General features: G+C 36.3%; 1 protein-coding gene across 5 annotated transcripts in view; it reads left to right on the top strand.

Moving 5' to 3' along the window:
• THAP6 (THAP domain containing 6) overlaps nt 1–15,129 on the top strand; it is a 17,517-nt gene extending 2,388 nt beyond the window's left edge. For all 5 annotated transcript variants that reach the window (XM_038582445.1, XM_038582443.1, XM_038582442.1 and 2 more), the window contains 3 exons: nt 236–443; nt 6,646–6,771; nt 12,439–15,129. In XM_038582445.1, the coding sequence (XP_038438373.1) occupies nt 279–443; nt 6,646–6,771; nt 12,439–12,693 (546 nt within the window). In that variant the 5' untranslated portion in view covers nt 236–278 and the 3' untranslated portion in view covers nt 12,694–15,129. The remainder of the gene's footprint in view (nt 1–235; nt 444–6,645; nt 6,772–12,438) is intronic.

Raw genomic sequence — 15,129 nt, 5'->3', positions numbered from 1 at the left:
TTCTTCTTTATAGTATGAGGAAAATTGAAATGAAGGCTATATGTCTGCAGTGTTATTGGTAGAAAAACCTATTAAAACTGAAAGTTCTGAAAGCATGATTCACAATGGCTTTCCTGAATATTCCATTTCCCAAGAGTTATAACAAACTCATCAACGAACCAATATAGTCACAGCTTGAATTCAAGTATCTATCAATAGTGTTTAATTTTAAAATGCTTTTTATATTTTTTTCTAGATTCCCCACAGATGAAAATGTCAAAAGAAAATGGGTGTTAGCAATGAAAAGACTTGATGTGAATGCTGCAGGCATTTGGGAGCCTAAAAAAGGAGATGTGTTGTGTTCAAGGCATTTTAAGAAGACAGATTTTGATAGAAGTACTCCAAATATTAAACTGAAACCTGGAGTCATACCTTCTATCTTTGACCCCCCATCTCACTTGCAGGTTTGTTTGAGACACTGCTTACCATCATTACTCCTTTTTTATGGTACTACTGAAGAACTAACATTTTTACTGTTTACTTATTTCTTTGAAATCCATTTTTTGAGTTTTTATATTTGTAAGCTACTGCTTCAGCTTTTGTAATATGTAGTAGGAGTACCAGTAGCCACTCAGAAATATTTTACGTTGCTAAGATTGATGAAGGAGACTGACTTTAGGAGTTCATATAACTCAGGATTTGTATCTAAACAATGGAGGAAAATAAGAGGGTTGAACTGAAGTTCCAAGTTGCCAGTCCTCCTCACACTGAAACAAAAGTCAAGAGCAGAACCACTAACAGAACCAAAGTATAGTTTTAGAGCCAAAGCCTAAGTAGAACTGAAAGGAAGAAAAGCCAAAGAGATGCGAACAGGAGGATGAAAGGAGAGAAGAGATAAGAAAAAGAAAATAAAAGGATTGTATAAGTAAAATCCAGTTGAATTTGGTGTTTTTTCTGTGATATTAGTACAGCTGGAAACAAGGGAAGTAAGATGGTCCTGGACTTATGATTTTCAATTTTATGATGGTATGAAAGCAATAAGCATTCAATAGAAACCATACCTTGAATTTTTAATTTTCATCTTTTTCTGGGCTAGCAGTATGCAAGACCATACTCTCTTGATGCTGGACTTGGGAGTGATCTACAGCCATGTGATCATGAGGGTAAACAGCCAATACACTGACAACCATTCTGTACCCATACAACCAGTCTATTTTTCAGTTTCAGTATAGTATTCAATAAATTACAGGAGATATCAACACTTCATTGGTTAAGCATCTGACTCTTGATTTTGACTCAGGTCATGGTCTCAGATGGGATGGAGCCTGCTTCAGATTCTCTCTCTCCCTCTGTCCTTGCTCTCGTGCTTACTCTTTTATTTATTTTTATTTTTATTTTTAAGATTTTATTTATTTATTCATGAGAGATACAGAGAGAGAGGCAGAGACACAGGCAGAGGGAGAAGCAGGCTCCATGCAGGGAGCCCAACGTGGGACTCGATCCTGGGTCTCCAGGATCAGGCCCCGGGTCGAAGGCAGCACTAAACCACTGAGCCACCAGGGCTGCCCCTCGTGCTTACTCTTTTGAAAAATAAAATAGGGGGCAACCCTATTTTATTTAGGGTGGCTCAGCGGTTTAGCACCGTCTTCAGCCCAGGGCGTGATCCTGGAGACCTGGAATCAAGTTCCACATTGGGCTCCCTGCATGGAGCCTGCTTCTCCCTCTGCCTGTGTCTCTGCCTCTCTCTCTCTCTCTGCCTCTCATGAATAAATAAATAAAATCTTAAAAAAAAATAAAAATAGGCTTTTAGATGACTTTGCTCAACTATATAATGTAAGTGTTCTGAGCATGTTTAAGGTAGGCTAAGCTAAACTATTATGTTCAGTATGTTAGGTGTATCAATGCCTTTTCAACTCACAGTATTTCAATTTATGTAACCCTGTCATAAGGAAGGTCTGTAACCCAGAAATGTACCTATGTGGTCTTGGCCACAGTGCCAATGTCTTTATTTGGTCATATTCCAGTGCCTGAGTGATCAAGTAGAGACTGTCTCACTCTCTCCCATATTAATAAATGCACAATATCTTTTTTTTTAATTTTTATTTATTTATGATAGTCACAGAGAGAGAGAGAGAGAGAGGCAGAGACACAGGCAGAGGGAGAAGCAGGCTCCATGCACCGGGAGCCCGATGTGGGATTCGATCCCGGGTCTCCAGGATCGTGCCCTGGGCCAAAGGCAGGCGCTAAACTGCTGCACCACCCAGGGATCCCTAAATGCACAATATCTTGTGCAAATTGTTGTGAAGAGTTTTCTTCCCTTATAGCAAGTGCCCTCTAGCTTTAATGTTGAAAACCTTACAAAATGTGGGCATAATTAAACTATAAGTTACTAACATTCACAAACTATTTATACCCCTATAACAAAAGAAGTTTTTCATTATAGAAAATTAGATGATAACAAGCAAAAAAAAAAAAAATTTTAAGAATAATTGGGGGTGCCTGGGTAGCTCAGTTGGTTGAACATCTGACTCAGCTCAGGCCATGATCCCAGAGTCCTGGGATCAAGCCCCACAAGGTGCTTCCTGTTCAGCAGTGAGTCTGCTTCTTTCTCTCCCTCTGCCCTTCCCCTATGCTTTTGTGCTTTCTCTCTCAAATAAATACATAAATCTTCTTAAAAAATGAATAATTAGGGACTCCTGGCTGTTTTAGTAGAGCATGTGACTCAATCTCAAGGTCCTGAGTTTAAGCCCCACATTGGGCATAAAGCCTACTGTAAAAAAAATAAAAAATAAAAAATAAATTAGCAATAACCACATAATACAGAGATAATACTTTTAACACTTCGATATATATTTTTCCAGTCATTTGTATGTATATGTTTGCATATAAATTCATCTGTATATTACAAAAATATAATTACACTGTACATTTGATCCTTGAACAACAGAGTTTGAATGCATAGTTCCTCTTATGCACAGATTTTTTTCAATAAATACAGAACTATAAATGTATTTTTTCCTTAGGTTTTAATAACATTCTTTCTAGTTTATTGTAAGAATACAATATAGAATACATAAACAAAATATGTGTTAATCAACCATTTGTGTTTTCAGTAAGGCTTCCAGTCAACAAACAGGCTATTAGTAGTTAAATTTTGGGAGAGTCATCAGTGATACACAGATTTTCAACTGTGCAAGGGAATTGGTGCCATTAACCCTGCATTGTTCAAGGATCAACTGCTTATTCTTAATTTTCTTTCATCTCTCTCTCTCATCTCAGCATTTATATAGTGTTTATTAGGTACCAGGCACTATTCTAAGCACCTTATATGTAAATTCATTCAGTCCTCTTAACTGCCATGTGAAATAAATACTATTATTACTCTCATTTTACTTCTTGAGGAAACCTCGGTCCAGAGAACTGGAATACCTTCTCCAGGGTCACGCAACTACTAAATGGCAGAGGCTGTATTTGAACCTAGACATCGTGACTCCAAAGTCTGTTAACTACTACTTTCCATGGTGTTAAATATTTTTCCGTAACAATGGCTTTCCAACTTTAGTCTACATAAGAACTATCCAAGGAGCTTGTTTATTTTTTTTTAAAGTTTTTTTTTTTTTTTTTTTTATTTATGATAGTCACACACAGAGAGAGAGAGAGAGAGAGGCAGAGACACAGGCAGAGGGAGAAGCAGGCTCCATGCACCGGGAGCCCGACGTGGGATCCGATCCCGGGTCTCCAGGATCGCGCCCCGGGCCAAAGGCAGGCGCTAAACCGCTGCGCCACCCAGGGATCCCCCAAGGAGCTTGTTTAAAATGGATAATCCAGGACTCCTGGGTGGCTCAGTCAGTTAAGCAACCTACTCCTGGTTTCAGCTCAAGTCATAATCTCAGGGTCTTGAGATCAAGCTGTAAGTAGGGCTCCATGCTCAGCAGGGAATCTACTTGAAGATTGTCTCCCTCTGCCCCTCCCCTCACTCACACAGTCTCTCTCTTAAATTAAAAAATAAATCTTTAAAAAGTAAATAAAATAATAATAAAATAAATATAAAAGAAAATAGTCCTATACTGGAGTCCAAAAAGCTGCATTTTTTCACAAGCACCCCACACAATTGTACTGCAGATCTACAGACTATATTTTTAAGAGAAACCTATATAGAACATCCTTTTTTTTTAGAACATCTAGTTTTTAAACAAAACTTTATACTAAAATATAACATACATATGGAAAAGTGCACACATCATAAATGTACCTAACAATAAATTGTCATAAAGAGAATACACTTGTGTAACTCTTTTCAAACCAAGATGTAAAATATTACCAGCACCCCAGAAGCCTCCTTCATGCTCTTTCCCAGTCACTATACCCCCCAAAGGTAAATACTATCCTGACTTATATCACTGACAGTGATATAAATAGAGCCAGTCTAATTCTTTAGCTCAACATTTTCTTTTCTTTTAATGTTTTTTTTTTAAATTTTTATTTATTTATGATAGTCACACAGAGAGAGAGAGAAAGAGAGAGGCAGAGACACAGGCAGAGGGAGAAGGAGGCTCCATGCACCGGGAGTCCAACGTGGGACTCGATCCCAGGTCTCCAGGATTGCGCCCTGGGCCAAAGGCAGGCGTTAAACCGCTGCACCACCCAGAGATCCCTAGCTCAACATTTTCTATATGCGATTCATCCATGTTGTAGTATGTGACACTAGTCCATTTATTTACTTTACCATATAGTATTGTCTACATTATAATTTCACCATCCTATTGATAAGTTTTTGGGCTGTTTTCACTTTAAGGCTATTAGGAATATCTATGAGTATTTTTCTCCATGCCTTTTGGTGCACTTGTGTTCACATATCTGCAAAGTAATTCAGTTCTCTTAGAAGAGGAGCTACTGGGTCCCAGGGATGTGTATGTTCAGCTGGAGCAGATATTGCCATCATTTTCCCAAAGTGGTTTTGCTAATTTGTAGTCTTATCATCCACATATAAATGTTCTTCTGGTTCTATATCCTTGTCAGTAACTGGTGGTATCAATTTTATGCAGCATTTAAAAATGACCATGTAGCAATTGATTTTATGTATGAACAGTGGTTTATGTAACTGATCACTATTGTATCTAGATTATCATCACTTACTATTTTAAATAGTGTTGCGATGAACATTATTCTAGGTGAATCTTTGTACATATCCTTATTTCCTCAAACTAAATTCCTGGAAATAAAATTGTTGAATCAAAGATTATATTCATTTTTAAAGCCTTTTCTTTTGATACAGAGCCCCAAAGGCCCAAGGGGAAACTTGTACCAATCTATTCCCCTATTACCTATACATGGAAGGTTCGATCCACCCTAATCCTCAGAGTAAGTTGTGTTTTTAACCTCTGTTAAAACTGACAGTTAAAATGACATTTTATTGTTTTAACTTATTTTTTAATATGGTCTCTACATTTTTTTTTAAATTTTTTTAAATTTTTATTTATTTATGATAGTCACACAAAGAGAGAGAGAGGCAGAGACATAGGCAGAGGGAGAAGTAGGCTCCATGCACCGGGAGCCCGACGTGGGATTCGATCCCGGGTCTCCAGGATCGCACCCTGGGCCAAAGGCAGGCGCTAAACTGCTGCGCCACCCAGGAATCCCTGTCTCTACATTTTTTATGTGTTTATTACACATTCATATATTTTCTTTTGTGAGTTACTTATTGAGGTCCTCTTCTATTTTCATCTTTTTTCTAACCTACATGTAAAAACGCTGTTTGTTGAAGATAGGGATCATTTAACTGCCATCTGTGTGGCAGTTCCTTTTTGTTGCCTTTAGTACTAATGACCAGGTTGGTTTCTTTGTTTTGCTTGAAATTCAGATGTCTCTTTTAAATAGTCAATTCTATATTTTCAATTGACTTATCTGACTTTAGCCTTCCCCACCCTAAGATAAAATAAATATTACCTATTTTTTCTAGTTCCTAAGTATTTTAGTTTTTACATAAATTTTCAGTACTAGAATTTCAGCATGATTCATTATATATAAAGGATATAACCTTAATTAGTTCATTTTTGCATGATTTATAGCATTTCTTCTTTATAGCGTTTCTTACTTTTTTTAAGTTTTTATTTATTTGAGAGGGAGAGAGCAGGCATGCCCATACATGGGCAAGGTAGAGGGAAGGGCAGAGGAGGAGAAGCAGACTCCCTGCTGAGCACAGAGCCCAAGACAGGGCTTATTCTTTAACAACCCTGAGATCCTGACTTGAGCCAAAACCTAAAACTGACAGAGCCACCCAGGTGTCCCAGGTTTTCTCCACTTACTTAGATTGCCATTTTTTATCCTAAAACATTTTAGCTACCTGATCTATTTCTAGATTTCTCGGTCTCATCTTTAAGAGAGTAGCACACTATATTAGCTGTTGTTAATGAGTAATATATCTTTAATATGTGGTAAGACATTCTTTCTCAATCACACTCTTATTTTAGGAAAATTTGTGTTTCTAGATGAACTTTAGAGTTATTTTCTAGAAGTTCCTTTAATCTCAGAAATTTAAATTTTACTGAGCTTTTCAAGCAGTTTCCATGAAAAGAAATATTGTATTCCACTAGACAAAGTTAAGGAATAAAAATTTAAGAAAGGACAGAAGTATCTATAATGATTTTTATTAACTCTTCTTAACAGGGGAAAAGAGAAAAACTTCATTGTAGAAAAAACTTCACCCTCAAAACTCTTCCAGTCACACACCACAATCACCAGTTTGTTGGTCTTTCCTCATGTCCTGAAGAATTCCAATCCCAGTTCATTTTTGTAAGTAAAATTACTTACTGACCTAATGTTGATATTTTTAAGATAATATGCCTTTTCCACTAAGACTAAACTAGAGGCTTAGGTATTTGAGGTTTTTTTGTTTTTGTTTTTGTTTTTTTGAGGTTTTTTAATATAGATGTAATGTCCCAAAATAATATTGTTTCCCAGGGCCATTATAATGTTTATGTATACAATATTAACATAGAGGTAGTTAATCCTTTGGTTACATCCTTAGTTCAAAGAGTGTTTTCACACAGGTATTTTTACCAAGAAAAAGGCAATAATTAATTTCTCCTTTTGGGTACTATATTTTCTACATGGAACTATAATAAAAAATATAGTTAGTTCTTTAGGTTTTCTTAAAGAACGGTCATACACATACAGAGTTTTCAAGCTTGCATGATTATTTGCCTCATTGCATATTCATGTTACAGCTAGACCTAGAATCCAGATCTTTTTACTTTGTTGGTTGCTATATAGCTTTATAATAATTCTTGAAATCAGGCAGTGTTTGTCTTCCAACTTTGTAATTTTTCAAAGTTGTTTGAATATTCTAGATCTTTTGCATTTTCATGTGAATTTTAGAATCACTTTGTAACAATTTCTATAAAAATGCCTGCTGGAGTTTTAACTGGAATTGTGTTGAATCTACAGATTCCTTTGAGGAAAGAATTGACATTGTAAGGAAACTATCTTAAGTCCTTGAACCTGTGAACTCATTATATCTCACCTTTATTTAAGTTTAACTTCTCTTAGCAATACTTTGTAGTTTTCAATATACCATTCTTTAACTTTGTCAGATTTATCCATAACTATTGTATGTGATTGGATGCCATTATAAATGGTGTTGTTTTGTTTTGTTTTTTCTTATAATATATAGAAGTTTATTTTTGTGTGCTTATCTTGTATTGGCAAACTTGCTAAACTCACATTTTAATTATAAAAGCTTTTTTGTAGAGTCTTAGGTTTTCTACATAATTGTGTTGTCTGTCATTAAAGACAGTTTTAATTCTTCCTTTCCAATATGGATGCCTCTCATTTCTTTTTCTTGCTTTATTGCACTGCTTTGAAATTCCAGGGTTGTGCTGAATAGAAGAATTGAGAGTGGATCTCCTGGCTTTGCTCCTGATTTTTTTTTTTTTTTTTTTTTTTTTGCTCCTGATTTTAAGAAGCAGGCATTCAGTCTTTCACCACTAAATACAATGTTAACTGTAGGTTTTTCATAAATGCATTTTATCAGGTTGAAAAAGTGTCTTTCTGTTCCTAGTTTGCTGAGACTTTTTATCAAAAGTGAATGTTGGTTTTGTCAAGTATTTTTTCTGTATCTATTGAGATCATGTGGGGTTTTTTTAGTTTGTTAATATGATTAGTTATATTAGAACCATTCCGGGCCCATACAACTATTATGTTTTTTACTTTCAATAACAGTACTCAATAAATTACATAAGATATTCAACACTTTATTATAAAATAGGCCTTGTGAAATTCATCATAAGTGGCGGAAGATCTGTATCTTTTTCCACTCTTTTACTTTCAACCTATTTAGTTTGCTTGAAGTGCATTATTTTTAGGCACTTTATACTTTTGGGTCTTGATTTTTTTAATTTTTTTTTTAATATTAATTTTTATTTATTTGTGATAGTCACAGAGAGAGAGAGAGAATGAGGCAGAGACACAGGCAGAGGGAGAAGCAGGCTCCATGCGCCGGGAGCCCGACGTGGGATTCGATCCCGGGTCTCCAGGATCGCGCCCCGGGCCAAAGGCAGGCGCCAAACCGCTGCGCCACCCAGGGATCCCCGATTTTTTTAATTTAATCTGATAATTTCAGCCTTTTTAAAAAGATTTTATTTATTCATGAGAGACACAGAGAGGCAGAGACACAGGCGGAGGCAGAAGCAGGCTCACCGTGGGGAGCCTGACACAGGACTTGATCCCAGGACCTGGGATCATGGTCTAAGCCAAAGACAAATGCCCAACCACTGAGCCACTCAGGCATCCCTAATTTCAGCCTTTTAATCAGATTATTTAGACCATTTACACCTAATATATGTTTATTGTTATTGTTTGGTTTAAATCTGTCATCTTGTTTCCTACTTGTTCCGTTTGTTCTTTGTTCCCATTTTGTTCTTTTTTTGCCTTTTTTTTTTTTTTTGGATTGATTGAAATTTTTGTTTCCATTTTATATCCCTTTTTTTTTTTTTGACTTATTAGCTATAACTTTTTGTTTTGTTTTAGTAATTGCTTTTGAATCTATAGCATTCCTCTTTAAATTATCAAAGGCTATATTCAAGTGATATTATTCCATATAACATATAGTATAAGAATCTTACAATACTCTCATTTCCCTTCTCCCAATTTTTGAGTTATTGCTATCATACATTTCACTTTTACATATGCTATAAACCCCACACTGCATTGTTACCATTTTTGTTTTAACAGTAAATTATCTTTTAAAGAGATATAAATAATCAGAAAAAAATTGTATACATTACCCATGTAAGTGGCCATTGCCAGGGTTTTTCATTCCTTGGTGTAAGTCCATGTGTCCATCTGGTATCATTCTGTCTAAAGGACTTTAACATTTCTTACAGTGCAGCTATGCTGATGACGAATTCTTTCAGCTTTAATATTTCTGAAGGGAGTCGTTATTTAGTCTTCATTTTTGAAAGCTTTCTTCATTAGGTGTCAAATCCTAGGTTGATAGTTTTGGAGATTTGTTTTGTTTGTTTTTAGTTCTTCAGAGATGTTGCTCCACTGTATCCTCACAGGCATTGTTTCTAATGAAAAATCTGTCATCTTTATTCCCTATATCTAACATTTCTTTTTTTCTTTGTTTTTAAGAATTTTTCTTTCCCAATGGTTTGAATAATTTGATTATAATATACCTTAGTTTAGTTTTCCTCATATTTCTTGTGCTTGGGATTTTTGAGGTTCTTTATCTGTGGGATTTTGGTTTTCATCAAACTTGGACAAATCTTGGCCATGGACTCTTCAGATATTTCATTCTACCTCAACTTTTCTTTCCATTCCTTCAAGGACCCTGATTTAATGTATATTAGGCTATTTGAGTCTTCAGTGTTATTTTCCCTATTTTCACTTGTGCTCTGCTAATTTTTTAGATATTTTTCTGGTTTTGTTTTTCTGGATTCCTTTTTCTCTCTGTAGTCTATCCTGGATAGTTCATATTGCTGTATCTTCACCTTCACTAATCTGCCATTTATTCCCTCCAATGTATTTTTCACCTCACACATTGTAGATTTATCTCTAGATGTCCTGATTCTCTTTTATATCTTTTATGTCTCTACCTAATTTTCGAAAATATAGAATACAACTTTAATAACTTTCATAATTCCTTTGTCTGCTAATTCCACCATTTATGTCAATTCCAGGTTAGTTTCCATTGACTGGCTTATCTTTATTTATTTATTTATTTTGTTTAGCTTTAGGGTTTTTCTTTCTTTCTTTTTTTAATAAATTTATTTTTTATTGGTGCTCAATTTGTCAACATGCAGAATAACACCCAGTGCTCATCCCGTCAAGTGCCCACCTCAGTGCCCACCACCCAGTCACCCCCTCCCCCTGCCCACCTCCCCTTCCACCACCCCTAGTTCGTTTCCCAGAGTTAGGAGTCTTTCATGTTCTGTCTCCCTTTCTTATCTTTTATGATAGCTTGTGTTGTCCTGTTTCTTTGCATACCTGATTAATGGTGTGTGTCACCTTGTGGATTTTAGTTTGCTGGATGCTGGATATTTTTGTATCCTGTTTGGGCTTTGTTCTGGGATACCACAAAGTTATATCCTTTCAGGTTTTGTTTGTTAGGCAGGACTAGAAGAGTATTTGGTCTAGGGCTATTTTTTTTCCACTATGGCAGCAAGACCCTTCTGTATACTCTTCAGTGCCCCCATGAATCTTTACATATTCTAATCTGGCAGGGGTGGGAATAGTGGCCATGCCCTCTGAGCAAAGGGCATTCCTGGTCTTTTCTGGTCATTCTTTTCCCAGCCATGAGCAGTTTCCTACCTGTGTGGAACATGTAAGGATCTTCAGAGTTCTCTCTCTCCTCTAGTACTTTCTCCTGTGAACTGAAGCCACCTTGGTTTTTCTGGACACTTTGTACAATCTCAGTCTACCAAGCTCTGCCTGGGTTTCCCCTCCTTGCAATGAGGCATATACTCTCTCTCAAAGCAGTAAGCTAGGGTGGTTGGCCATAAGGCTCACCTCTTAGTTTCTCATCCCTCTAGGATTGCTGCCTTCCTTGACTGATGTCGGTTATCTGCACAACATTTTTTTATGGCTTTTAGCCACGTGTTGGGTTTTTTTAGATAAGCAATTCATTCTCTGTTATTTCTTTTTTTTTAAAAAAAATTTATTTATTCATGAGAGACACAGAGAGAGAGAGGCAGAGACACAGGCAGAGGGAGAAGCAGGCTCCACACAGGGAGCCCAATGCTGGACTCCATCCTAGGACCCTGGGATCATGCCCGGAGCCAAAGGCAGACGCTCAACCACTGAGCTACCCAGGTGTCCCAATTCTGTTATTTTATCTTGGCTAGAAGCAAAGTCCTCTTTACTAATTTTAATATTAACAGCTTTTCAAAATTATTTTATAGTAGCTTTTTAAGATATGTCAGTGTTACTTTCCCTATTTTCAAATGAAAAAAAGTATACCCAGCAAACTTAAGCATAACCATAATAAATATCGAGAGAGCTTAAATTCTCTCTAAAACCTCAAACCAGAGTCCTCTCTAAATATATAACACTCAGCCTGAGGAGCAGCCCTAGGGCTCCTTTTCTGTCATCTTCTTTAAAACAAATATTCATGGGACACCTGGTGGCTCAGCGGTTGAACATCTGCCTTCAGCTCAGGGCATGATCCTGCGGTCCCAGGATGGTCCTGGGATCAAGTCCCACATCAGGCTCCCCGTAGGGAGCCTGCTTCTCCCTCTGCCTCTGTCTCTGCCTCTCTCACTCTGTGTCTGTCGTAAATAAATAAATAAAATCTTCTTTTAAAAATAGGGCAGCCCAGGTGGCATAGAGGTTTAACACCTGCCTTCAGCCCAGGACATAATCCTGGAGACTCGGGATCGAGTCCCACGTCAGGCTCCCTGCGTGGAGCCTACTGCTCCCTCTGCCTGTGTCTCTGCTTCTCTCTCTGTGTGTGTGTGTGTGTGTGTGTGTGTGTGTGTGTGTCTTTCATGAATGGATGAATAAAATCTTAAAAAAAAAAAAACTTTTTTAAAAAATAAAAAATAAAACAAATATTCATCAAAACAAAATAAAATAAAATAGTTCAAAGTTTAACAACTGAATATTTGTTGATAGGTAAAGCTTAAACTTAGCAGCCCCACACCTGTGGAATAAAAAGCCATATATAGTTATTACAAATGTCTTGTTGATAGCAGATACTTAGCCCCAATTAGCAGTGCTTCCCATCCATAGATTCTGTACCCTCATATTACATCTAGCCTTAGATGAAGGAGGGAGGCTCTTGGCAGCCAAGATATTGCTTCTACCCCCCATCTTGTCCCTGTGTTCTTTAAACCTCTAAGTATTGCCAAGTTAAAGATACCTAAGCATTATAAATGGAGAAACAGCTGAGAGCTAGCTATAAGCTTTTATGTAACTACTTGTCTCTCTGGTTTAATAACTTGGTGTTTATGTTTTTAGGAACATAGCTACAGTGTAATGGACAGTCCAAAGAAACTTAAGCATAAATTAGATCATGTGATCAGCGAGCTAGAGGATACCAAGAAAAGTCTGCGGAATGTTTTAGACCGAGAAAAACGTTTCCAAAAATCATTGAGGAAGACGATCAGGGAATTAAAAGATGAATGTCTCATCAGCCAAGAAACAGCAAATAGACTGGAAGCTTTCTGTTGGGAGTGTTGTCAGGAAAGCATAAAAAGAGACTATATTTCATGAAATAATTCCATGTTATGTTCTACCTAAATTTAACATTGGTACAGCTATTTAGAAAATAATTCTCATTTACCATCATTAAATACTATCCATCATTTAGAGTGCTTCTTTGGATCTTCTGTAGCATTATGTATTTAGTTGTTACCCAAAGATTTTTTTTTTTTGAAGATGTACAGAAATGTGTGCTAGTTATCATGTTTTGTGTGATTTGTGGCAATTATGTTTTTATAGAGCTAAACTAGTGCCAGGTCACTATCGTAAGATGTTAAAAGATCAAGAAGAATCCACAGAACTTAGGAAATGATATCAAATTAGCCATATTCAGCAATGGTAATAGGAACTGGACTCTCCTTCAGCAGCATCAGATTTTTGGCTTCAAAGGAGTACCTTTACTTACGTATGCTTTATGGTAAGTTCATTGAATTATACTTTAAATGTATTTTACTATAAAGCAGAATTCATTTCTAACATATGTCCATCTTGATCCAATCCAAGATGTTTTTGTTATCAGTAATACCAATTTTTTTTTTACTTGACATCCCATAATACTGACCCTGAGAATAGCATATGGTACAAATCTGTTGGCTCTTAAAAGTTGTTCAGAGCCAAGTTGAGAAGACCTCTGACAAGGTCGCAGTTTTTCAGTATGGTACATCATTCCTCCGCTCTAGGAGCACTTTGATATAAACCTGTATACATTTAAGAAGCAAAAAAGGGTCATAAATCTCCAAAATCTAGATGCTAGTACTAGCTGAATATTTTTAATGTTCTGTATTTTACAGAAAGTAATATTGATGACATTTCTAAAATATAAAATGTAAGTAGAATCATTAAAAACTAATGATTGTGATTCTTCCAGTTGCAAAAGAATTTGGAGAAAGGGTTAGAATATTTTCCTGTGATTAGGAGAGTATACTGTCCAAAGGCTTTAATTTAAAGAAAGTAAAGCAGCAGCTTTAGAATAGCTTCCTACTGAATATACAAAAGAAGAACCTTTAGCTATTTTTTGATCCAAGTATCAGAAATTTACCTTTTCTCCTAATTTCTTATAAAAAACAGTGAATTAAGAGTCATAAATACAATAGATTAGAATAAGAATTACCAGCCCAATGTCAAATTCTACTTTGAAGAGTATGTACGTATTCAAACCTCATTCAGATGTCTATGCAATAGTAAGTTAGAATATGATTATCAGTTGTTTCAGTGTGTTAACGAGAAATGAATTGCATTTTCTGCTCAAGTCCTCATGGATATTTTATTTGCATTACATTAATATCAGCAAGGGTATGGTCACTTAACTTTTCTTTGTATTCAAGAATTTTCTGTGTGTAAATGCATGTTATATTTTTATGTAGGATTCCAAACCTTCCCTTTGAATGGGAACCTTCCCACATTTCAGAGGTCAGCATTATGTTAAGAAGAAACAGTAAGGTCGTATCTTTTTACTACCTAGAAAAAAAATTTCATCAGCTACCCATTATTTATTTTAGTTATTTAATTTTGAATTCTTTATGGACAGTCTAAGGGGAAGTTTGGGTATGATCTTAGGTTTTATAGAGATACTGTGATAGAGATGGAGACTATTTTGAGTATAAAAATTAAAGTCAGTGGACAGTAGAGAAAAGTAGGACTGATCCAAACACAATCTGTCTACATTCTAGCCGTCTGCTGACCAGTTAGAGAAACTCCAGCCCAGGAGACCTTTCCAAGAGTCACAGCCCCGTTTGTGTCACGATCACAGTTGCCACAGTCACTTTTACCACTTGTGTTCACAGTGAATTCAGCCCTCTCTTCTTTGTCATTGGTCTTAATATCACTGAGAGGTAACAGAACAAATATTGGTGTCATCGAGGACCCAGAGCTACCCATTTGCTCTTTATTCTTTTGGAGAAATGATTGCTAACAGAAATCTGACGTAAGAAATAGGGTTCTCCTCACCTGCCACCCTAAACAAATGCCTGGACACAGTAAATACCTCAGTCCTCTGTTCCAGATACTCCAGCCTAGCCCAGGGAGAAACTGTCCTGTGCAGAGCAAACCAGTCACCCCCATCCACAGGTTCCACAAGCAGCGAAGGCCAGCCTAGAGGTTTCATTTTGCTTTCAAGCTTGGGGTAGCCTCTGGATCCTGGCACAAACCAATACACCGGTTCAACCTCAGCACCAAATCAAGTACAAAAGACTTGACGTGGCATTTTTCTCCATATCAAGTTTAAGTCACTGAAAATAGACTCTGGTTGCTAAAGATAATCATAGTTATACCACAGTCTTTGAGAAAAGATGAAATGTATTAAAATAAATATTTAGTTTTAATAAAAAGATAGAACACTATAGAAATGATTGAGGAGTGAAGAATCCATTATTCATTTGAAAAAATAAAATAACTTTTCCAGTAATGTATTTGTATGTGGTTTTTATACAGTTACTCAATAAAATGAGT

Source organism: Canis lupus, chromosome 32 (assembly GCF_011100685.1).
Source record: "Canis lupus familiaris isolate Mischka breed German Shepherd chromosome 32, alternate assembly UU_Cfam_GSD_1.0, whole genome shotgun sequence".
NCBI lineage: Eukaryota > Metazoa > Chordata > Mammalia > Carnivora > Canidae > Canis > Canis lupus.
Note: the sequence above shows the minus strand (reverse complement) of the source record. Positions and strands in the feature narration are given on the sequence as shown.